At 41.7% G+C, this 26,142-nt stretch overlaps 1 protein-coding gene across 7 annotated transcripts in view; it reads left to right on the top strand.

The window, feature by feature from the left end:
• The first annotated feature begins 1,169 nt into the window (after positions 1-1,169).
• The window catches only part of dlg3 (discs, large homolog 3 (Drosophila)), a 77,549-nt gene continuing 52,576 nt past the window's right edge, over positions 1,170-26,142 (top strand). For 3 of the 7 annotated variants that reach the window (XM_070837116.1, XM_070837118.1, XM_070837115.1), the window contains exons 1-4: positions 1,170-1,409; positions 2,424-2,555; positions 8,606-8,691; positions 14,300-14,410. In XM_070837116.1, coding sequence (XP_070693217.1) covers positions 1,370-1,409; positions 2,424-2,555; positions 8,606-8,691; positions 14,300-14,410 — 369 coding nt within the window. In that variant the 5' untranslated portion in view covers positions 1,170-1,369. Of the gene's footprint in view, positions 1,410-2,423; positions 2,556-8,605; positions 8,692-14,299; positions 14,411-21,684; positions 22,051-26,142 lie in introns of those variants that run through there. The other 4 variants (XM_070837120.1, XM_070837122.1, XM_070837117.1 and 1 more) reach the window with 2 other exon arrangements.

The following is a 26,142-nucleotide window of genomic DNA, read 5'->3' as shown; positions in this document are numbered from 1 at the left end:
GTGCAGTCGTAATACTGATCCAATAGGCTACTATGATAATGTAACATTAACAGAGCCCATCTTGCCTACATAAAAATACTATTACTTTTATACAAGTAGTATGTGTGTGTGTGTGTATATATATATATATAGTATAATTTGCTGATAATACTTAAAATAATAATACTAACTTTTAAATGCAGGACTTTTACTTGAAATTGAGTATTTTTACATTGTGGTACTGTTATTTATTAAAGGGTTTGGACTTACATTTTCCTTTCATTGGGATAAACTTAAATAGCAAATATCTGCCTCACTTTAAAGTGTGTTCCCAACCCAAATGCAAGTGTACTCGACTGATTTTACATTGCACTCCTATAACACTGTCACACTCATAATGGACAGTTTAAAAAAAAAAACCCAACAACCTCAAAATCAATGTAGCAGAACCTGAGACATTTGTTTTATCAGTCCATACATTTCTCTTCCTTGTCAAAACTTGGAGCCTACATTACCAACAATGCAACGCGGCTGCGGACAGTTCGGTCTTAGATTCGGTTCGGTTGTGTTTGCTGCAGCTAGCGTAGCCTCGAGCTGTTAGCTTGGAGCGGAGATGAGGAGCGGACTACAGAGGTCTGGTAAGCTTACTTTTCTCCAAACTAAACACCCCTAGACATTTGCAAACATGTCGTCTTCATCCCCAACCGACGCTGACACACTTACCTGTCTTCGCATAGCTCCCTCTGGAGCCACATGAGGCTTTACAACTTTTTCCACATATGCAGCACTTCTCGCTTGGAGCGGCAAGCACTCTGAGTGAAACTGAGATTTCCCAGCACCACCTTAACGCACCACTAGATGGCGCACAATGCACACAATATTGATAATAATCGATTTTCAGCAAATCAGAAAAACTTAACCAACACGCCTCACTAACTGACTGACCACTAATGGCGATGTAATGTAACAGATAGTCTAAGCTGACGGCAGGTGGCACCGTTTAAATACATTTATATTGCCGAGCCACAGGGCCGTTTTCCATGAAGGCGAGGCGTGTGTGTGTGTGTGTGTGTGTGTGTGTGTGTGTGTGTGTGTGAGAGAGAGAGAGAGAGGGGTGGAGACACATGTCACGCTCAGGGGCCGTTTTGCCCAAAACTTGTGGAAAGTTGAGAGTTGAGGTGAAGTAAACAATCAGTTCCTGTCACATCTTAACCTCTGGGTGGATCACTGCTGTGGCGCTAACAGACAGGGAGAGTCCGGCGACTGGATTTAAAGCTCAATATCTCACTTGTGTTTGTGAAGAGGGAGCGACAGACCTCGGTTCTGTAATTATCCGGGGCTATTGCTGCCATTATTTTATCATAAAAACATCCCAAAACTGTAATTTCACATGACGTTTCGAGTTGACCACACCATGGTGCGTAAATATGGTGAGTACCGTTAACGCAACGCCTTAATCTCCCTCACGTGTCAAAGTGCTGAAGTTTTTAGGTAAATGTCAGCTCATTACTTCATGAGAGGCTTTGCAGGGCTTTTCACTGCTCCACTAAACTCAGTTACAACCCCTGCAGAAACATTTTTTTGTCCCGAGAGAAGGAAAAAAGGTAAAATACTTTAACTGGAAATTGTGCAACTTCCGGGCAGCAGTTTACTGATCTGAGGTTTGTTTTGTTCTCGATCAAAATGTTCAGGATCAGGTAGGAAACTGTGAAGTAGTAGATTTACCTCCGTGATGTGCATCATCTCTCTGCTGTGTTCCTCGCCACCCACCGGGTTCAACAGCCAGCTGTACAGTTATGTTGCAGGAGAAAAATACCTTTTAATGTGCTCTGCGGGGAAATATAACACACAGCAGTGCAGCAACTGTGTGTGTGTCAAATATAAATCATTATTATCAGGTGGTGTACAGCCTGTGACTGTCAAAAAGGAAGTTATAGCTGTTTTAGCTGCGTCATGTGTGATGATACTTAAAAGTGTTGCAATAGATCATTGAACTCGGTTAATCTCTGTACATTTTAGAGCTGAAATCAGTGTTTGATTAGTGGTTTGACAGAAAAGTAGTCTGCAACAATTATGTAAATTGATGAATTGTCTATTTCTTAAGTAGAAATGACAAAAATGCACTGGTCCCAGCATGATTTTTAATCTTATATTAAGGTGGATATTTTTATGTATGTACTGTTGGCTGGACATAAAAGACATTTAAAGACATCACAAAAGGCTCTGGGAACTTGTACATGGCATTTTTCACATCATCTTTCAGTGAAGAAAATTATCTTGACTTGCAGCCCTAACAAATTTGAAGAGGTATTTATAACTGCCTTCCAAGACCAGTGCCGTAAATATTGTATTTTAATCCCAGTTTATCAGAATATTATTTGCCCAGTCATGTGTAGGTTGTCTGGTCTTGTTGTCCTGAGAGATGTTTTTGCTTTGTGAGGCAGACACAGACCGAGCAGTGGGGCTGCTTAGACGGTACCAGGCCAACCTGACCAGTCCAGAGGAGCAGGCCTTGAAGACCAGCGTGGGCAAAGTGTCTGCCATCTTGGGCAGCCAGCTGTTCCAAGCCCTTCTCGGTAAGAAAAACACTGTAAAACTGCTTGTGTTGCAGGAGACAATCTTTCGAAACTCTGCCCTCCAGCTTAAATTACATCACAGTTTTCTCAGGTTGGACTTTCTAAATAACTTTTCCTGTTCACACCCCCTCCTTTTTGAGCAAGGGAGATGGTTTACAGTTTGATTTTTGTGGTTTGCTACACTCATACTATATCAGTCTTACTTTAGTGTAGCTTATATAACCTAATTTTTTTGTGTCATGTGATTGGCTGCAGTCAGACACAGGATGTGGACAGGGTCAGGTTGTATTAATTTGTATGGGACGTTAACTGAGTCTAAATGTTTCCCAATTAAGTCCTATGAAAGAGGCCTTTCAGTTTGCCTCACAAAGGTTTGCTGTATACCCCCCTCTGTAACATACTCAGATTGTAATGAAACCCCAATAAAACCAACCACAATATAGTCTGTCTATAGAGTGAGTTGTTATTAGCTCAGACTTGTCACACTGTGAAAGCGCAATTCTTCCCTTGACTTTGACAAAATGGCCTATTTTGTTCCATATACATGATATAAATCATTGCTCAGAAAGCCACCATAGTAATCTCCTGAAGCTGCTGCTGACTGACTGATATCACTAATCCTGTAAGCGAAGTGTGCATAGTTTTCGAAGGAGTCATTATTATTATTCCTAACCAGCTACACCTTTGTCACAAGTTTGGAAAAAGCTGAGGGAAGCCAATGGGAATCTTAACCTCAGTTACTTTAAAGCAGATAAAGCACATTAGTTCAGTTTAACCAATGGTTGAGTGGTCTTTCTAATTACAACAGCCATGTTATAATGATGTTTGCCCCTGGGTCTGTTGCTGCCACTGCTGACCCACTGCTGGGGAGCCGGGGGGGGAGGGGCTGCCCAGGCAGCATTCAAAGAAATACAGTCTGACGGTTTTAACAGTGATTTATCTGAACCCGCATTTATCATATATCTTTTGTTTGTCAGATAGGCTTGGCACTGTTTTAACAGAATAAGGAGAATAGATCCGAAAGAGAATAAATCTGAACTGGATAAATTCATAGTTTGCAGTGCAAAGTCAATCAAGTTTCATGCAAGTCCTCACGATTTGGATCTCTTTTGCTGTATCATTCAAAGTCTATATTTCAAGGTCAAATATGGCTTAATGGGCCACCAATTTCCATCTTCAAGGCTTCTTCAAATGAGAAAAGAGTTCTTTTGGCCAAATACCTGCAAAACTAATGACATTCATATGATATAGTTATATTCAACATGGCATATTAGTCATATTCGTATTATTAGTAATATAGTTACTATTATTTTTATGGTTGTTGTTTGCTGTGCACTCCCTCCCCCCACCTCTCCCTCTTTCTCTCTCTATCCCACCCCCGCCGAACATGGACCCCGACAGAAAGCTGCCCACCTCAGAGCCTCGTTCTGTCCGAGGTTTCTACCCGTTAAGGGGGGGGGGGGGGGGGGGGGTTTCCTTGCCATTGTCGCCCAATGCCTGATGCTTGCTCATATGGGGATTCTTGAATCCTTAAATATGAATTCTTGCATTGCTGGGTCTCTCTTAATTAAAGAGTTTAGTCTAGACCTGCTCTTTTATGAAAAGTGTCTTGAGATAATGCTTGTTATGAATTGGCACTATACAAATACAGACTGATTGATTTATTGATTCCCATCAGCCTTGGCTGTACTGCATGCTAAACATTACACATGTACCTGCTAAATATCAACATTTTAGCATTGTCATCATGAGCATGTTAACGTGCTGATGTTAGCATTTAGCAAAGCCAAGCTAGCCAAGATTTGCTAGCATGGTTGTAGACACACAGTTTTGTTATAGGTCATTAATATATATCGTATACTGACTTGTCAAGTCACTTCATTAGTGAGCAAAGCAAAACATCTCAACAAAGAAGAAATTTTACTTCATGTGGACTTAAACAATATGTAACTATGTAACAGCTTGAGGCGATGGACAATTTTCATCTAGTGGCTATTGGCATCAATATACCTTGATACACCTTGTTTTTTACTTAAGTGAGGGAGACTCGGAGAGGATTAGCTTTCCAAATCAGGATTCCAAGCATTCCTCACAAAGAATGTTCAATCAGGGCCGAGACTGAGGCAGACAGGAAAATAAACTGCTCTTGGCTGCCATGTCAGGCCTCTTCCACAGCTCCCCTGGCTCTCTGGATCATCCGTGCAGACTGTGATGGTGGGTGAAGAAGAGGCCTGTGGTCTGTGTGCCTCAGATGCAGGAGCTGATCAGGTTTTGCTCTTCATTCAACATGTGGTTCTCATCAGAAAAGGCAGAGTGGAGGAGTAGCTGCTTCACAGCACTAATAGGAATACAGTGCAGTATAAACATTACTCATCCTCTTATCCTGTCCTGTTGTGTTTGCCTGCACATGCTGAGGGCCATGTGAACCAGTTCAGTTTGGACCATTTTGCGTTGCTTTTGTCAGTGCAGTGCTGCAAAGTGGAGAACTTTCTGAGCAGAGCTTACAATGTTGTAAACTTTTTTTGAAAACTTGGGGGAAAAAAAATTTAATCTTATGATTGAAAAGCTGCTGTTTTCACAATCTGAAGACGGTGATCTGCCGACATTACGGTACAGTATTTGTCTTTAAGAGAGTTTTCTAACTTTGATGCACTGTGGGAAGTAAAGAGGTGTTTGATGCAGTGTGGGAAGGTTCAGTACTGGCCACTTGATTGGATGTCTGCATGGTTGCACAGTCACGAACAAAAGTTGCCTTAACTGTGCATCCACCCTTTTGTTCCAACACGCAAACATGCAGTGGGAGGCGTGGGGGGCCGTTCGCAGGGGGTTGGGGGCACACATACAGACAGGCACACGTTAAATTACACAGAGCCCTAAATGCCTGGGGAATATTTTACCGGGGCAGTGAAAAGGGGGTGAATTGTTTGCCCTGCCTTGAAATTGTGACCTAGTTTTGTGTGAATGTGTTATTCTAGCGAGCCGTTGCTCATCATCATGTAAAGAACCAGGGGCACATTATTTTTTTGTATGAATCACCCAGTCAGACAATACAGAGATGACTTCAGTCCAATTGAATAGGTATATGACAAACAGAGGAGGCCTACAACATACACAACAGGCTGATCCTGCATGCAGAGTCTTTGTAGGACAGGGAGAAGGTGCAGGAAAACCCCTATGACTGTGACAAAAAGGCTCAGCACTCCGAGCAGGCCATCCCAAAATAGTCCCAACATCAAAAAGAGATCTGGGAATAAGTGCAGTGAAAGAGACTTCTGGCTTGGATTATATATTTTGTTCCATGGCCAAGAATTTATGTGGTCTGTGAGGGCTGGAACATGCACTTCAGAGATTTTTTGGAAAGTCACAGATGTAAAAAGAAAAACCTCTCTGTACTTTGTGTGACTGTGAATCCTGATCTCATAACACTTCAAGACCTGATTGAGCGCCTTTCTCTTTTTTGTTACCTTTGCCAGGAATAGATGAACGATGCAATTAGAAGTGTTAGTCGTGTGAAAGCAAGCCAGGTGTCCTAGATGCAGCTGAACTGCAAATCATACAAGACTTAACAGATGCATCATTTTCAAGACTTATGTAAAGCTGAACTAACTGGCATTTTTATACAAAGGACAACTGACAAGTATCACCCGACTCTACAGTTTTTGTTAACGCCACGTAGCTTTTTAGCATCTTTTAGCTCACTGTGTTGGTTTTACAGACTGCAGCTTTACTGTTTTGGTTCACTTACAATGCTTTCATAAGCCTGGCTAGCTCTGATAAACCCACTGTACGCTACCTGCCCAGCACCAAACAACAGACAGACAGAGTTAGTGCCTTGCTGGTGAACATAGCAGAACATTTAGCAGCTAAAGAGCTAGATATTTTCCCAAACCAGACCTACCTGAAATAGGTATTTTCGCTATAAGGATGCTCAGCAGTGTTGTTTTGGGTATTTGTGTGCATGTCAGTATTTGAGTGTGTATGTGGAGGCAGGCCTACATTATGTGTGTCTGCATGGATATATGGGTTTGTGTTAGTGAGGTTGCTCTTTAGTCAGCTGGGCAACAAACGCCTCTGCCCACACATGGCTTCACTCCTCCACATTCAGACACAGTGATGAGTCACATGCTCCATTCTTACACTTTTGTTCTCACAGTGTCTTGTTGGGACATACTGACTCTTATCTCTCTGTCTCACAAACACATCAAGAACTTTCTCTGAGTCTCTGTTTCAGCAAAAGATACACATTGGTCATAGATGGTCATTTTAAATGTATTCCCAAGTAAGTTTCCCAAGATGTCCTTCTAAAATGTGTCTCATAGTCTGTCTTGTACTGACATTGAACTCTGGAAAGTTGATGAACTCTACAGCAACCTCTTTATGTCGACAGTGCAGTAACTGGGCCTGCGTGTGGCTTCAGCAAAATTGTCCCAGTGCATTCTCATCAAATGGCTGCCACTCAATAGGTGACCACAGGACATGGGCATGTAATGAGCCACGAGGGGATGAGAAGAGAAAGGAGGAGAGCAGAGGAGTTGAGTCTGAAAATGAAAGGAAAACTTTAAAAGAACAGAGGAGGAGTAGAGGAATGTGCAGAGACGTCAGTACTTATCATGTTGCTCTGATAGTATTGTGTGGAAACAGTGACGTGTGTTTGAATACTGTTACATGAACAATACTTTACAACATGGGCAGTGTGTAGGGTAGAGTGTTCTGTTCTGCTCAGTGCTCATCAGTAAATGTTAGCATGCTAACGGGCTAAACTAAGATTGTGACCATGGTAAGCATCATACCTGCTAAATAAACGTCAGCATGTTAGCTTTGTTATTGTGTGCATCCTGATGTTAGCATTTAGCTCAAAGCCCTGCTGTGCTCAAAGGTCTCATATTCTGCTCATTTTCAAGTTCATACTTCTATTTGGAAAGAAGAATAATGCACAGTGAAGTGAATTCAGGAGGTTTTCAGTGGGCGGCCTGCTGAAACAGATCTCCTTTTGACATCATAAGGGGAGCAAAATCTAAACGGCGTGTTTTCACACATGTTTAGTTAAAGCTGGAGCAGGAGTGCATGTACACAGGTCACAGGTCAGGGTTGTCTTTACTGATAGTTTGGCAGTCTGTGGGCACACTGCGAACACATTTATTTTGAGACATTAAAAATTGCATTTAGAATAATATGGGACCTTTAAGCACAGCCTCACAGACCTGCTAGCTTGGCTGAAAACTCTTAGTTTTGTTTCCTTGTTGGTAGCCTTTCTGCTTTAACACCTTAAGATTCTTATCCACCATGTGGCATGCTATTAAATGTGAATATGAGAGTTGTATTCCCTTTTTTTATTGCTTATACAGTCACATTAAGTTAAATTAATAATTTACATTCCTTGGTATGTAAGTTAAGGAAATGACTTCTATAAAACCGGCTTCCATTTCTACAGCACTCAAATCAAAGCATGTAAAAGGATATGAATTGCCCCTTATTCAACTAGGGGGCAGTGTCTCCATTTACTCAACGTGTGTAGGAACTTATGTACCCTCACCCTAAGATGGAGCTTCAAAGCACCATGGCTGCAAATGACCTACAGTGTAATTGATCTATGATGGTATAAAACTTAAATGATAAAAAAAGTAGAGAGGTGTTTGTTTGTGATGCATGTTGTTCAGGTTTTATGGAACATTATAATGTGGGCCTCTCAGACAGCGGCTTGTGCTGATTTACTCAGTAACTGAGTCATATAGTTCAGCTGCAAGATAAGAAGCAAACTTGCAAATGTGGAGACATAACTTCCATGTAAACAGACGACTCCCACCCCCACATTTTCACCCAGTGCACCACTGAGGAAAACAGACTGTCTCTCCCAATGCGTCCATGATTGATTAGTGGATTCGTTTACACAACCAAAGTAGTGTACTTTAGATGGCTGAGAATTTATGAACAAGAAATAAATATTACAGAGTAAAAAAACAAACAAAGTGCTCACATCTAATGTTTGTAATTATCCAAGTGAAGGAAAAAGAAATCTCATTATTGTTTTTTCTTTTGTTTTTTTCTCACAGATATTCAAGAGTGTTACGAGGTGACCCTGCAACTAAGCAAGGAACAAACTGTTGTGAAAGACGACAGCAGGCAGGATGCGTGGGAGGTAATTTTCCTTCTGCACTGTATAGATTGGAGAAAATATACTTAATGTTTACATTGTATCTCTTGTCACACTTGTTGTGTGGCGTGCTTTGCCTCCTGACTGTGCAAAAGGTTACTCAGCAGCCAACACGAGGTGTCACTACCTGTGTCCTTGCACTCCTACATGGAAAAAATGTTATCATGAGTCATGGCGGCTATGACTTCAACCTGGTGAGTGAGTGTCACAGGGGGAGGAAAAGTTCGAGGGTGGGACCTTTGGGGAAGAGGGAGAAGAAGAAATTAGACAGAATCAAAAGGGCACTAATTACCATTTGCTCATTGGTGGGTTACTCTCACGAAAGGCAGCCAGTCTTTTCATTAGAACAAGTGTTTGTAGTCGCATGGTGCTTTAGAATATTTTTACTGTTGGACGCAAACAACAACAATTGAATTGAAGGGAGAAAAGCTGCATTTTGTGTAGACTTAAATCTTATTCAGATGTTTACTGAGGAGCATCACAGAGCTCTGGCTCCATGTTGGAAATGAAATCCTAATATTTCACTTATAAGATCAGGCAGTGGTTCAAAATATGGACAAGTTTGTTTGCAGTTCAATGTCACTGATCTCGTAATAGCCTTTGGATGGATAGGAACCCCTGACTTCATATCACTTGCATGATTTAATATTACTTCATAACTTTCCCTCAGCTATGCCAAAATGTTAATGAAATTGATCTTTGGCTGACGTCTATAGCCATTAACTGAATGATCTGAATTTTTTTTTTTAGCAGAGATTAGAAAAACACTACAGCTTCTACTCTGTGTGTGTGTGTGTGTGTGTGTGTGTGTGTGTGTGTGTGGTTATTTGTCTGCACTCAGAATGACACAACCCTAGTCTACATGGGGTACGTGGGGGCACAAAGTCATAGCGATGCCAAAAACAAAAATGTGATTTCAATTTTAGCAATTTTTTAAAGATTGGATTTAAGGCACAATGGCTGGCTTTGAACCAACAAACTGTATTCTTCCAGTGAAACATCAGACACATTTTTATCAGATTATGTGTGACTGAAAGAGGCCTCAAAGAACCTTATTCCATTACAGGAAAGGCAAGAATCAGTTTTCTAAAGCTTACTGTTCTCATTTATCCAGAAGGGTAGTGCAATACGACTATTAGTGCACTAAATAAAACTGGCCTGGTCAGGTGTGTAAAGCATGTAACAGTTTGTTAATAAAATGTTAGCTTTTCCTTTTTAAATGTACTGTAACAGCACAGAAATAGGAATGGACACTTTCCTTAATTTTAACTGTCAACTCTAAAACACTACAGTAGATATATAGACAGGAAACAGAAAACACAGGAATCACCAGAACACACCTGATGGTTCTTTTAAGTTAAGTACGAGGATCAGGAAAACAGTCGCAGTTGGAGTCAGAACATCACAGATATGAGACAGAAATTCCTTCCCCAATTTTCTCTTTGTGCTTCATCAGATAGTGTTTGCTTGCTGAGCCATCATGGGTGGACAGTAACAAAATGACAACATTTTGAACTGAGAAGACTGTAAGCTACATAATAGTACATCACATAGTACAGTAACCCATGTTTGACCACTTACCAGCGGGAGGGCATCTGGCTCTGTCTGAGTCCTCACAGGAGATAAAAAAAAACGTAATCTAACATTACTTCTTGGTGCTTTAACAGCCCCTCCCTCCAGTCAATCACTTAATGGCAGTATGTTTTTGAAATTCATGGACTAAGTCTGAACTGGATTACGTACGCTCAGTTAAACACGGGAGCTGCAGTAAACTTGTCATCTACTAGACTGTATTAAATGGACGCTTTAGTGCAGAAGACTGTTGTCCAGTTTATGACTGCTACTCCACACATAAAGCTTGAGTGACATTACATTTGTAACACTGTGTAAAAGACGCAGCAGGGAACATACTAACAATATATTTTCTGATTATGCAAGGTTGGAAAAATAATGTGAAGTATTATAGAATTATGATCTCTAACATGTAAGACTTGTCCAGTGGTTCCCATCCTATCACCATCACAGCCCTATCATATAAGCCCAAGTACCCCTTCATCTGGATTCTGTTATTCCAACCACTTATCCATAACTTTAACTTCTTTTCAACCTTTTATCTAAGGCTTTAGGCTAACTGTTAGACTCCTACAGCTACACAGCTTGAGTGCACTTTAACTCGCAACAGTGAACAGGTGTTACATCTGACTCAAAATGCTCTTTTTTTTTTGATTTTTTTAAATCAAATCATAATTTAGTCGAGCTATTCTGCAATCTTTCCACTTTCCCCCTGGCAACTGCAAAAGTAGCTCCTGGTTGAGAATTATTTAAATAGTCAATCAACAAATGCAAGAATAGCTGCTTATTTACTTTTGCAACCTTCCCATTATTTTTATTTGTTTCTGTTGCTGGTCTATAGTAAATGCAAGTAAAAAGTCGTGACCCTGATCGGTGCATACATACAATACCCCAAGTTGGAAACACATGTCCACATTTTTGAGGAGGTCATATGGCAGAACACAACCTCATACACCACAGATATCGAATTTAAAGGACAATCTTGGGTGCAGAGTTACGTTGGCGTTAACTATCTTACAACTTGTTCGATTTGCGTTGCAGTAGCTGTTTCAATGCTGAAAAAGCTCTGATGCTAGCTCATCAGTTCAATTATGTAGTTTATTAAGTTATCAACATTGATTACGTTCTTCACAAAGGATCACTAAACCAGATGGGTTTGATTGAATTGTATTGCATCTTTTGACTCAGCTATGTAATAGGGTTAGGAGTATATTTTACTGATAATACAATCTTGAATGATTAACTTGTTACATATCGATATCCTCATGTCGTGGAATACTGGACTGTGTAGTTTAATAATGTAACTAATTAAATCTCCACTGTGCACTCTGTTTTGGATGAAGAGATGTTTTCAACAACCACACTCAGAAAACCTCTGTTATGACATCATACAAATGTCAACACATTTTGCCCAGTAACAGTCGTGGTGACTGGTCCATGACAAGCTGATCCCAGAGCTGTGTGGGAGAACTAATAACTGATAGTCAATGTTTGTCAGACCACAGTAGAATAAAATCTGCCATCTTCTTTCAGCTCTTCCAGTTCTTTACTCTGTATATTATATTATAAAACTGGTCATCTCCAAGCTCCACAATATCACATATTCCCACTCTTGGTGTAGATAGGAAGTTTAAAGAAAAAATAATGTTAGTTTTTGCTGAAACACATGAGGTCATTCCCATAGTTGAGGACCTTAACCACAAACTGTGGCTTGAACTTTACTCCGCCACCCTAAGCTCCTGTCAGTGTATACTGTGATCCACCCTGTCGAGCTTCTAATTCAGAGCAGCATGGCTCCTGATCCTCCCTCCATCCTTCCCTCTCTGGATCCCAGCTGCTTGTGGGGCAGAGGCACAGTTCTGGAGACAGAGAGGGGGAAGTTTGAGAAAGAGAGAGCTGCTTAATGGACACCCAGTAAGGTGCTCATCAGTATTCCAGCCATGCTGTCACCTGAGTGGAGGATGGGAGGGAAACTAAATGAGTCTGCAAATTCCCTGATTTGGTGCAGAGTAGCAGGTGAGAGGGGAGAATAGCTCCTTTGGAAAAGAAACAAAAGAAACCATCAGAGTAGAAGTTGTTTGTAGTAATCTAGTTGATGTCATAATTGGAAAAGAATTAGTAATTTAATTGCAAGAACCTTATGTTTGCTTTTTATTATGTTATGATTATGGAACGTCTAAGAAAGTTATTGCAAGTAACGAGTAACTGAAACATTTTGTGAGTCTTAAATATTGTATGACTTGAAATTACGAATTGGCGGGCTCATTTCAAATATTCATCCACACAAATTTGTATGCTTTTATGAGCGTGTAAATGTGTGTGCAGTGCAAACGGTATACTCTCAGCTGCCACTAAGAGACAGAGCAGGCAGCTGGGGGCAGCTCTGGCTCTGGCACAGTCAGTTGACCTGCCTGTCAGCGCTGCCATGTGGGAACGGAGCCGTCAAAGAGAAACTCACTTAGCGTCACTGAAATAGCACATACTATGTCTGATCCATACCAGTGCAAAAAAAAAGAACATTGTTGTGAGAATACTGCAACTTAACCTGGCATTCATGTAAGTTTTAAGGCTGAATTTGTCTTCCTCCTTTTGGTTGCAGTGACGTCTGATACAGCAGCCTGCATGTTTAGGGCGTGTGTGTGTATATAAACACTTGTCTTTTCAAGTTGACCAGAAGAGCAGCATTCATTTTAATTTGAAGGTATGAGCTGAGAGAGAAGGCACCGCATGTTTGTAAAATCATCAGGCCTGTTGTCTTATAACTTTTTAAAAAACCTTTGGACTAGTGATGACCTGCTCTAAAGGCTGCCCTCTGCTGTCAGCGAAGGGTCTGTGTGCTCTAAACTGTGGGAACGGTCTCAATGAGGTTCAGGTACTGTAGACTCTCCGTATCCCTGGACACAGGGTCAGGTTTTGGTCTCTGTAGTTTGATCAGTTAAGTTTTCGAACTGGTTTTCTACCAGCCGAGTTTAATAAATCATGAAATATGACATGAAGTGAACCATCCAGTCCGGTTCTGTGCTGCTCAGATTGGTGATTGTTTCCATAACAAATAGCGCCGTGCTATGTACTGTTGTTCTTACGTTTTTTTTACTTTGCAAAGGAACTTTCCTTTTACCACTTTGCAATTTCAGTAGCTAGTTCAGTTTCTCACATTTTTTGAACTAGCACCTCTCATCCTGTAGTGCTGACAAATGCTGATTGTTAAGCCCACTAAAGGAATAGTTCAGTGTTTTGATAAATAAGCTTTGATGAGAAGATTGATACCCCTCTCTTTTTGTACATTAAATGTGAAGACAGAGCCAGCAGCCGGTTAGCTTAGCTTAGCATAAAGATTGGAAGGGGCCGCATCTAGCCTGGTGTTTTCCAATGACTTCCTAGCATCTTGGCAAGGCTTCAGTGAGTGACAGACCAAGATCATTTTTCCATGTAAACCATGTTATTTTCTGTACATTTTAAACAAATGAGAAACTAGGGAGCGTTCTAGATGCTGCTAGGTAGATTTATGAGCCTTTAGGCCGAGCCAGACTAGCTGTTTCTTCCAGCCTCAAGTCTTTATGCTAAGTTAAGCTAACAGCCTGCTAGATGTAGCATCATGTTAAGCATGCAGACTAGCCCCAGTTTGTGTCAGCTTGTGTCATGTAGTCCCATTGCATTAGAGCCACAGCGCTAAGCGCCTGAGCTTTATCATTTGACACTTACGACTGTTACAAAGGTATTTTCAGAATCCTCAAACCATCCGGATGAAAAGAAATACTCTTTTTGCTGCACTGCTATTTTTTGCTGAAAACGATTTTTAAACCTGTTTCTTAAGTTGAGACTTGATCTGACAGACGTCAAAGTATCAATTTCCTTATCTAACTCTAGCAAGAAAGCGAAGGAGCATATTTCCCAAAATGTAGAGCTATTCCTGGTAAGATGTTGGTGATGACATTCATTTTTGGCATCCACTAATATGTCCTGATGATTGCTGGAGGAGTTTCATCGTCACTCTTGTCTGAAATCTGTGTGTGTCCCACAGGACGTGGAGGAGGAGGGTGTGTCTCGGGTACGAGTGACCAGCAGGAGCAGTCCTCACAAAGTGGAGAGAGTTTCTGGCTTGGTGACTCGATCCCATGTCGACATGCCAAAGGTGAGTGAGAGGGGCGTCAGGTGCCCAACCTGTGATGGAATATATTTCCACAACAGTGGAATGAATGCATTTGAGCAATGTGCTGACAAAATGTTAAAAAAAAAGAAGAAAAAAAACAAGTGAATGTCAGAATCCCAAAATTCATGTAAATTGCATGTTGAATGTAAACTTTACTGGTTTGGCAGAGGCATACAACTGTGTGGTGGTAATTCTAGTTCATTTTGACACATCACTGCTAAATCAGCACTAGGAGTCCAGGAATTGATTACTATGAATTTTGTTTAATTTGTTTGTTTAAATAGATGGAATCAGCTCAATCTGGCTAATAATGTGTGATGATTATTGTTGAAAATAAATTAAGTTAATGAAATTTCTCTTCAGCATTCCAACACCTACAATGATAATTTGCATCTATTTTGTTCATATGGATCATAGTAATAAATAGTACAAAGGCTTTTAATCACACTTGGACTGTAAATATGTGGCACAGCCATTTTGAAAGTAATTTGTCATCACTCTCCTCACCTACCTACATAAATCCTAAAGTATTAGTTAATGCATTTTACCATGTTGATGCTGTTACTGTTGCTTTGTGCTAATAACAAAGATTTAAAGAAATAATTAAAAAGTTTGTGAAATACGATTGCTCTCACTGAGAGTAAGACAAAAAGGTTATTACTACTCATATCTGTCCTATTAAATATAAAGTTTGAGCTAGCAACGAGTTAGCTTAGCTTAGCATAAACATTGGAAACAGCTAGCTTGGCTTTGTCCAAAAGTAACAAAATCCATACTTCCAGCCCCTCTAAATCTCACTAATTAACGGGCAGCATCTCTTTGTTTCAGTAAAGAAAGTGCAGAAACTACAATGTGGACAATGAGGGATTTAATGTGCGCTAATAACTGAGCTTCAGGTGTTGATAGTCTGATCTTGTTACCTTTGGCAAGCTGTGTGCCTGTGTTTATGGTCTTTAAGTTAACCACCTTTTGGTTCTTTATCTAACACCTGGCAAGATGCAGATTTCCCAACATGTCAAATTATTTCTTTAAGAGTTGTGGTTAACCTGCTGCTTATGCGAGCAACAAGCACAGTCCGTGTATTTCATGACAGAGATACGTCTTATATAGGCAAGTCGCGTTCCTCGGTATTGTTATAAGCCTTTTGTTCACATGCCTTCCCCATTACAACACGGCCAGTGGCACATGGCAGCACAGTGGCCGCAGGCGTTGGCTTTTCAGCTGAGCCCAGAACTAGTGCAATGAGTGAGGGGGACTTGGGAGGGGTAAAAGAGAGGGAGATGCAGGCTGTACGCACATGGAACCAATGTGCTTCTATGATAATGTCTGCATGAGAATACGGTGACAGTACAGGTTGACTCTGGTGTGGATAATATGGAGTTGGCTGTGTGTGTGTGTTTGTGTGCGCGCGCGTGTGTGTGTGTGCGCGCATGTGTGTGTGTGAGAGAGACTCCCTCTATCACATGAAGGAGGGAGGTGAGGGAGCCGAGGAGGCGCAGGGAACAGGAGGGAGGGAGTGAAAGGGAGAGAAGGGGGGTTGTGGAGAGAAACATATAGTGGGGGAGGCTGGAGAGAGAGAGAGAGAGAGAGCAAGGCGGCTGAGAGGCGAGGGCCGGTGCAGTGCAGAGCTGGAACGGACACCCAGAGCTCAGCCTTCCTGGGGTTGCCATGGAAACCACATTCCTCCCCCGCCTGCATCCCTACAGACTGCTCTGACTCTCTTTTACTCTCTATCTATCTCTCTCTTCGCTTCTCTGTTTTTCATCCCATCTTTTTTATTCCTCTTTTAATTTGTGTCTTTGTTTTTTTTCTCTCTCTCTCTCTCTCTCTCTCTCTCTTTCTCTCTGCTTTGCTTTTACACCATACACACACTGAGCACATTCGTGATGATGCACACTCAGCAAGCACACTGATTTCAGATGCATTGCTCTCTGTGGCAAGGTGAATGGATAATTACACAGAGTTTATTTTGCATTCCAATGCACTCATGGACACATAAGCACTCTGTTGTTTTCGCTGTATCTCTCTATTTTCTTCTCTCTATTTTTACTCCCCCTTCTGTTCAGCACCATGCTTCAGTAATGCCCCCTCTAGTCATCGCATTTCTGCCCACACACAGGGCACCTTAGCTTCATTTCTCCTCAGTTATGATGTCTGTCATGGACCGACAGCACCTTCATCATATTTTATCATCTGCTTCTCACCTTCCTGTCAGTTTCCGACTCATCTCTTAACCTCCTACTTGCACCCCATTTCGTAACTCTTTCTGTCTGCTTCTGCCTTTTTATGCATGTACAACATCCACACCAAATACTGTTCCTTAGCCATGCAGCTCTGATAGAAACTCCCACTCTTGCCATCTTGCATTCCTCTTTTCCTGTCTCCCTCATTTCCTTCCACTCCTCCTTTCATTTTGCTCCATGTGTATGCCTCTCATTATTTCATCAGTTGGAGGTGCTGTGTTTGGTGTGTGTGGTGGAGCAGCTGTTCTCTGCCACTGAGGCCTATTAATAGGATTCTTAGCCGTGTAGCCTTTGTTTTCTGCATCTGCATCGCTGGGAGAGCATCGTGGTGGCTCCTTGGCAGGTTACATTGGCTTTTAGTGGCAAAACTGATGAGCATCTCTCATTCTCTCACTCTGACTGGCTTTCTGTTTGCGGTCTCTCTCCCTTTGCCATTCACCCCCGGCCCCCCCTCCCTCCTGCACATTCACACTTTACAAAGCTATGATTCATTGAGCAATTGGAAACATTAACTATAAAGATTCTTCCTTTACTCTGCGATTTATTCCTTTCAGTATCTCCTATTTTTGGAAGAAACTAGTGGATTCTTCAAAGACGTAATGATGCCTGAGAGAGACTTATAAAACTTGCTTCCTCGCCCCTTCTTGCAGTTAGTTAAGGCTACAGTAGAGCAACTTAGTATGTGCTGATATTGGAGCTGCCTCTTTAAGACAGCCTCACTACCGATTGTCCTTTTATGGTGCTGCATCCGGTCAGGTGACGAAGGGGTAGTCACACAGCTTCTCTGAGAAATGCCTAGAAATTACTGAAAAGCTCAATACATGGTCTGTGCAGTGGTTGGGGGTTGTAAAGCTCATTACGATAGCATATGTGTGTGTTTGTGTGTGTGTGTGTGTGTGTGTGTGCTTGTTACAGGGTGTCCAGGTGGGTTTATGTAACAAGGGCTGTGCAGGCTGATGCCGAGTGTTGGGGGAGCTGCAAGGTGGGGTGTGTAGAGGAATCTCTGTTCAGAAGCACAGGATAATTTCCCCGTTTATGCCATAAATCACAGGTCCTTCTTTTTCATTTGTCAACAGAAGGTCAGAGGTTACTGCTTTCATTTCACAAGATAAATCACCTAATGCAGTTGATCCACATCTTTCCAGTTCAAGCTGTTTAATTGGACACAAGATTTATCAAGGACTGCACCCACACACAAACGCCACTCACTCACAAATGTATACATACACCTATATATTTGTACATGGATATGTGTAGGTGAGTGTCTGTTTTTTTATTTTTATGTTGCCATGATTCCCACAAGATGGCTTTTCTTCTGGGTCTACAAAAGCCAAGTTGTTCTTACTGTATTTTCTCTGGGACTCATTAAATTTGGTAACAGTCAGAGTGTGATTACTAACAGTTCAATCATACCCCGCTGTGCAGTGTTGTTTCAGTGTTTGTGACAATAAGTTGTTTCAGTAATTTTGACCAAAAGGTGGGACTTGTTTGTCAGCATTTTTATGTTCAATTTAGAAGGTGAACTCAAATATTGTTACATTTATTTTATTGTTTTTCCATTTTTACATTTATGTGCAGACATTAAAGAAATACCAGTAATGGAGTATTTCTTTTTCTGCCACAAATGGAAAAATAGTCCTATATAGATTACAGCTTTATGTTATGTTATAAACTGCTGACTTCATTTGACAATATTGTGCAATCTGATACGACACTGCAAACGACGACCTCAAAAATAATCGTGTAATTGAGTCTTACCAAAACTTAGGCAACACAGTCTCAACAACAATGTAACATATTGCAGCAGTATGGTATTTGATTGCACCGCACTGGACTTTTGTGGGTTTTCTACATGTATAAGCTTACAGTTGCCTGGATTTTACATTATCAGCACTCTGCTGGAATGTTTACTTTTTAAGTTTGAGTTTAAGAAGGATCACATTTCTTTAGTCACTAAAACAAAAAGGACAGATCACAAAAAGAAAATCTTGACCTCTTTATCCACATTGTAATGCTGAATAACTACATATATGCCGACATTACGCATACCTTCAAGACCTTTTCTGTCCTGTGTAAGAGCTCTAATTTGATTAGTGCATATTAACTTCCTGTATTCTTCCTGCTGCTACAGAGAAACAGCAATTAATTGCACTTTTTTTTAATGTATTTTATATTATGTAATATTTAAAGGGAGAGGTTTCTTTCCCCCGGAGGCACTAAATATGTCTACATACACCATTCATATCAAAGATGTGTGAATGTGCACTCCCACCCATACAGATGACATATCTGTGTCCATTCAGTGCAGTGGACCTTTCGCTGTCCCTCTCTCCTGCTTTATTATGTCTATCCTACTTGCCATTCCCTCATGTTGTGTGCTGTACAATATCTTTTTTTTGTGTTTTTTTTTACTGCAAAGCCTCTGACTGCGCTGAGTGGTAAATGCGATGTGGACAGTTTATAAAAGAGACAGAGCGAGGCAAGGGAAGGACGGTTGCAACATGTGCTCGGTCATGTGTGCTGTGATCGATATGCTTACATCGTCCTTTCAAGCCGCTGCTTTGAAGCCCCGCCTCGCCGCTCTGATTGGCTTCAGCAGGGTTTGTGGCTGCATCCGACAATGTAACTTGAGGCATTCAATGGTTTCTAGTGTCTGTTTAAAAATGCCCAAGTTTCCCCTGTTTTTGCCCTCTTCTTAGCAAATATCTGTAGGTTACAGCGAAAGAATATGTTAATAATGAAGATAGTTACTATTGCATGTAATATAGTGTGGTTGAGGCTGCTGTGTGTGCCTGCTGGTAGGGCTGCAGCACAATGCAGCGTGCCCTCGCCCTAAAATCCTGCTCAATTTAACAGGAAGGTTGCACAGATACACATAAATGTACATAGAATTTAAAGGCACTATGTCTTAAATGGCAGTCAAAACACTATAAAGGAGCTAGCAGACATGTATGAGCTCTATAACATGCAGACTATGTACAAATATACTCTCTCCCCCATGCAGACACACCCAGCTCCATTCCCCGTCACATTTCATTAATAATGCATATATGTAGGGCTTTAATGGCGACACTGTAACATTCCCTCGTAGTTCGCTAAAAAATAAACCTTCACCCTCATTGTCAGGATGTTTTCTATCTATCTGTGATCAACCCACTAATTCATAAGCATGTAAAATGGTTCAAAGGCAGTCCTATCGCATCACTGAAAATATAACTGCCACAGATACATGAAAGCCATATAGTCTCTCCTTCTCTCTTTTTTCCCCCTCATACATTCTCACTCTCAATCTCCTCCTCCACCCACTCGAAAGCCCAAGCGTGTAATCTTGTTGGTTTTGTACACATGTGTTGATGTCATCATTGTGAACATAAAATATTTCCCCTATGGTTCTCAAACGAGGCTTTAGGAGTGCAGTTTTCTCTCACTGTTTATTTTGACCCAATACCACACATGGGCATGACTTAACAATAAAATAATTCAACAGCAGTGCTGCCTTGCCTGTAGTAATACTAAAAAGGCAGATGGATGGAGAATGTATGGTGTGAATGATGTAAAGTAACGCACGGTAATTCAAAGACATCCTCTGCTGAGAGGCAGGTCTAGTGATACCCAGGAGAAAAAGGATTTTCATCTGCTGCACCTGCTTCCATTGTGAGATTATTTACAGATGTGTGCTGTGACACAGAGCCTGAGGGTTGCCAATCACTAGCACATGAAAGCTACGAAGGTCTATAGGTGAACTAGAGATGACCGTGGAGGTGACCAGTGACCAGTCGGAGGGTCACTGTTAGTTGGATTTTGGCTGCATTGGTCTGATGAAAAACATGGATGAGACTCACAATTAGTAGGTCCACGCAGAGGGTTGGCATTGACAGCTACCAGACTATGACTTCCTGACCTTTTTATGGAGGGAATTGGCAAATACAGTGCATTTATTGTGCCTTCATTTGTGAAGCAGTACCTTTTCACCCAAGGCAGGCAGCAGAGAGATTTAAGTGTTGCGGCCCCTTTAAGAGCAGCTAGTGAAGCGCTCAGTCCTGTTGGTGCTGCTGCTGCTGATGGCAGCGCTGCCAGTTGATTGGCTGTGGCTGTCAGGGCTGAGGTGCTAGAGGGATGCTGCTACATATCCCCCCCCCCTCTCTGGCTCTGGCTCTCTCTCTCTCTCTCTCTCTCTCTCTCTCTCTCTCTCTCTCTCTTTCGTTCTCCATCTCCCTCTTGCTTGCTCGCATCCCTCTGAATAATCCACATCTAGGGCAAGCTGGCTGAGAGGCGATCCAGTGCTCAGCTCCTCTCTGCAGGCTGAGAAAAGAGACAGAGAGAGAAAGACAACGATTTTCAACGCAGGAGGAAGAACGTGAGATTTTGACAGAACGGGAAGATATCAAGAATTAACAGAGGAAGATTTTCATCTGCGGATATCATTTATTTATACATATTGTTTATATATCTATATATATATTTGTACACACGCATATAGATATTTATATATATATACATTTATCCCTGTACATATCTGTATTTGTGCTTGTCTGTTTATATTAATATTTTTATATGTATTTGTGTGTGTAAATATATATGATATATAAACAAAAGAATATATATATATCTATGAATTTATATGCGTATCACTGTGAACCAAGAGAAGCAAGAGGAAATGTCTATCATCGGGGCTGGTCTCTGATTGTGTGGTCGTATACAATATTTTGAATATTTCCTTTGATCTTCTACGTCAAGAGGACAAAGACTACGTGCCCATTTTGTATTTTTGTTTTCCTGTTGCTGCTTCCCGTCCCTCTCGATCTTTTTTTTTTCTACATCCGAGAGGAATAAAGCGAGTGACAGGATTTGACGAAAAGGGAAAATCTGTAGAAATTCCTGTGATTAGTGTTATTTCTGTCGGCATTAGCGCTCTGTGAGCCGATCACAGCGTGCTGTGTGAGATCTGAGGAGGCAGCAGAGACAGAGTGCCACGCCGCTCAGCTCAGCGTCAGCCCAGCCAGCACAGCCAGCATGCACAAACACCACCACTGCTGCAAGTGCCCAGAATGTTATGAGGTGACCCGTATGGCTGCCCTGCGTAGAATGGACGCCCCATCGTATGGAGGAGACTGGCAGGCCGAGCCCTATGGATACCCGCCTGGGTATGGGGGAGGCCAGACCTTACCCCCTCCAGCCTCAGGGGGAGGTGGAAGCATGGGAGGAGGAGGGGGCACTTTGGGGAGAAGTAAGGGCAAGATTATGTCTGGTGGGGGCCCTGGAGGCCCCAACCCAAAGGGCCAATCCAAGGGTGGCCCCAAAGTAAACGGCAACAATTCCAGTGGACAAGGAGGATGGTGGCCCGAGTGCACCTGTACCAACCGGGAGTGGTATGACCAGGTAACTCTTCTTCCTCACTCTAATAGATAGCTGAGGCCTGTGGGGCCTGGCAGGGGAGACTGTGATCAGCTGCTGATGTAGTAGAGAGAGAGGCAGAGACAATCATGCATCAGCTGAGGCTGTCCGTTTATGGAAACAAATTCTTATTTAGTATTCATCTCAAGTCCTGTTTCCCATTCGTTGACTGTAGTTCCTCTTTTGGAAGCAGAGTAAGGAGAACAGAACAGGACTAATCCAGTTCCCCTGCACACACATGGAGATGATCTTCATGTTTGGATTTGATGCAGATGACTAATGCTTATAGATTTAGCACACCTAGTGTATGTCGTCAAAGGCTTACGCTGATGCAGTTACCATAGGCCAAAAAATGGTGCATTTTCATTCATTGAAGCAGCAGTGCAGTTTGCAAATATTTTAAGTTATCTCTCCAGCTGGTACCTCTGATATTACAGACTGACTTTGTAAGAAATTAGATGTAAGAAATAGATTTCGCAGAGATCAACTAATTGAATGATTGTGTCTCATTAGTTTAGAGTAGAGGAAGAGATGATGATGAAATCGATCTCTGACACAGGTTCCCTTCTTATTTGCCCTCCGTTTTTTTAGCAAGCCATTTTGCTTAAAAGAATCACAGCAAAATGAGTGTGTTGAAAAAAATAGAGAATCAGCAGTATGGGTGTCTAAACGCTGCCTGTCATACATGCTGCACAGTGTGAATTTACATGCGCTCCATTTTGTGTCCATTATCTCCCTTTATTTACACGTATTTAGAAATTACAGTTGATAAAAGGTCAGAACAGCTTCAGAAGCAGAGTCTTTAATTAAGTAAGGTGCATGTATGTGAGCATGAGAGGGAGCTTGGGTGGGGGAAGGGTAGCTTAGTGAGCATGAGATTCAAGGAATGGTTCTTGCTGTGCATGAGTATGTGTCTATGTAGTCTCGTATTTGCGGCAAGTGAAGCCGCTGCATCGTTTGCAGTTCCTCCGTTTATGTCTGATCGCGTTGCAAGCAAGGAATGTGAGGCAACAGGAAGAAGGAAGGTGAGAAGAAGCACGGGGGTAAAATGGAGGCTGAAATTTCAGTGGCTGAGTGGAAGAAATCCCCCTGAGCTGAGCCCACGTCTGAACCGCAACCTGGCTGATATTAGCAGATTACTACAGTCAAGGAGAGGTTTTAGAGATTGACACTTTCTCTTGGTTCGTGTTGCATTAAAATCTGTTGCAAGCCCTTTTTCTTATCAGCTGCATCCAGACCAACCAGGCTTATTTCATGTTTCACACATTTGAAAGCTCACAGCAGATGTGATTATGTAAGCATTTATTGCTTACATGGAGATTTTACTCTCCATCAGTGTTACCACCTACTTTTTCTACGGCTCATTTCCAGCATACTTATTCAATATACAGCTTATAATGAAACAAATGAAGATCTACTAGATCAAATATGTTTATGAACTGCATCATGATTCATGTAGGGATCTTATGTTGTTGAAACAGCCCTGTCAGTAGATAAAACACTCTGTATAATCCTCTCTGGTCATATCCTTTAGAAGGATCCTTGCTCCATCGCTGTATCATGCAAATGTACACCACACAGAAACTCTGTGTCCAACCTGGCATTTGTGGCTCCACTCCAGGTGTAGCTACATTAGAACAAAATGAGCTGGAATTACAGAAAACGAATCAGCAATGGATGACAGGGGAGAAGGCAGCAGTCAGTGGGGTGAAAATGCTAAGGTTGAAAAAGAGAGAAATAAGCCAATAAAGGCAGGCAGTGGGCCTGGAGAGGGGGAGGGGGTTATGTAAGAGGAGGCAGTTGGTGGTGCTGTCAGAGAGAGAAAGCGAGCGAGGCCCTGACACTGTGGACAAGCATCTGTCCCTCCATCTCTTAAAACAAGCATGCGAATGGCCAGTGTGTGCTCCCCTTCCTATGAGCGGGCTATGGATGGAGATGCACACCCACCACCACCCCCACCCTCCCAGCTCCCCTCAGTCACCGTTGCTCATCCTTGGGTGGGAAATGTGAATGCTACCCCTCCCCCACTACCTATACACAGACCGGAGAGCAGGGCAGTAATCACACACGCCCAACCACACTCGTCTATTATCTTATAGCTTTCATAATAACTCGTGTATTTGGATGCTAGCACAATGAAAAGCAATAACCTTGCACAGTCATTCAGAATTATCTTTTTATAGCTGGACCATTGACATTTTTAAATGGCTGCTGTAGCCATGAACATTTCATGTATGTGTGAGGAAATGATTAGACACTCCAAGACATAATGATGCCATATTAATTCTTTTTTCCCTCTGTCATCTATTTACTAAACAATTGTGTCGCTTTTGTCATGAGCTTGCTTGGATAATTGTGAATGATTCCAGTTGGGATTATAAGAACATTCTTTAAAACAAGAGCTTTTGAATTTAAATCTGAGAAAAGTAGAGACCTCAGTCTACTGGGAGCTTCAGTCAGAAAGCTCCCTCTTCCCCCTGCGGGCTCCAATCTGTCTTTGTGTGTTCTCCAGCTCTGTGGCTATGATTAGCTTTAAATATTAATTGGATTTTACTTTATTTATTAGCATCAAGATTTGGCCCAAAATGCTTTGCCAGACCCGTTGTTTATAACAGGCCTCTGTAGAGGCGGTGGTGTTTTAAATTAATGCACAGGCACGGTGGGCGTTCCATGTCGAACACTCCCATAGGTGATTACGACTTGAAAGCCTTCAGGCCTTGATCAGAAGTGTTTGTGCATGTGTGTGTGTATGTATGTGTGTCTTTTACAGTTGCGATGATTTATCGGTGTCACTGGTTTGTACATCTGTCTGATGAGATTTTGCTCAGTCGGATTTGATTTGCCATTTCTGTAACAGCAACCCAGAGAGTATTAACGGATGGGATTTACATGTGCTCCATGTCCAAATGTCTTGAGCTGGATCCCCTACTGTGATCTTGAAAGGCTCCATCTAAAACCTGGAATATTCTCATCAGATCAAGAGAGATTTATCTATGAGCTTGTCTTGGAATATAAAGGCAAGAAATATGTGACCTGAATGAAAGTGCACTCAGCATATCCATACATTTTCTTTAAAAATCTGGTGTGAATGATAATGCCAAGAATTACACATCATTACACCTGCAGGTGCAGGTCAGTACGTTCCGTTCAATGTGACACATAATTACGCACGATTGATTTTTAAGTATCAAGTAAGGGAGGAAAAGTTGTACATATTGTGTGTAAAATTACACGTCAAAACTCTGATTTTCTGGTATGTTTTTTTCTTTGATTGAAAAGTCAGAAAGACAGCACAGCCCCAACTTGGGGTTGTCATTAATATGATGACTATGATAGGAATAGATGGAAGAAAACGCATTTCACTTCAATAACAGGACATATACCTATAAATCTCACATTCAAAGGAAAATTAAGAATGAAGAAAAGCTATAAAACATAGTGGATGTTATGGGTGATGCTCAGCTAGAGGTGGCTTAGAGCAGTGTGGATGGCCAGACCCAAAATATGATCCAATCTTAAGACCACCAAGCATTCCTCCGTCTTCTCTGCCTCTTAGTGCTCGTGAAGGAAAGAAAGGCAACCTTGACCTCAAGCAATAAGGACTTCATGAAAGCAGCTCTTTGTCATGAGCGTTTTCTTATATTAGACTCACAACATTTGCTTGTTTACCTTCACAGTTTTGGCCGTAGATCTCCTTCACGTCACAGGTGGCGGTGTGACATGGGCTGCCATTTGGTCATGTTTCTGTCTTGCCAGAAGTGTCAAGATGATGACTTCTGTTGTTGCCTGGCAGATTAGGACAACATCTCTGATACAGGATGGTTGTCAGGCCTTTTCAACTCAGATTTTTGTCCACTTGGTGCATTTCTTTCCCTCTTAAAAGGTACTTGTTGCTGTTAGATGTAACAGTTCTGTCCATCTGCGTGTGTCAGTTTCTTGCAGTAATTCAAGACCTCAAGCTTCAAGTTTTCAAGCATTTGATTACTGATTTGATCACATATTTATTAGTTTGATTATTTATGATATGGAATTTAATTCTGTGTTCTTAACATCTTGGCATCGAGTGAAAATCGCACA

This window comes from Pempheris klunzingeri, chromosome 9 (genome assembly GCF_042242105.1).
Source record: "Pempheris klunzingeri isolate RE-2024b chromosome 9, fPemKlu1.hap1, whole genome shotgun sequence".
In the NCBI taxonomy this organism is placed as follows: Eukaryota; Metazoa; Chordata; class Actinopteri; order Acropomatiformes; family Pempheridae; genus Pempheris; species Pempheris klunzingeri.
Note: the sequence above shows the minus strand (reverse complement) of the source record. Positions and strands in the feature narration are given on the sequence as shown.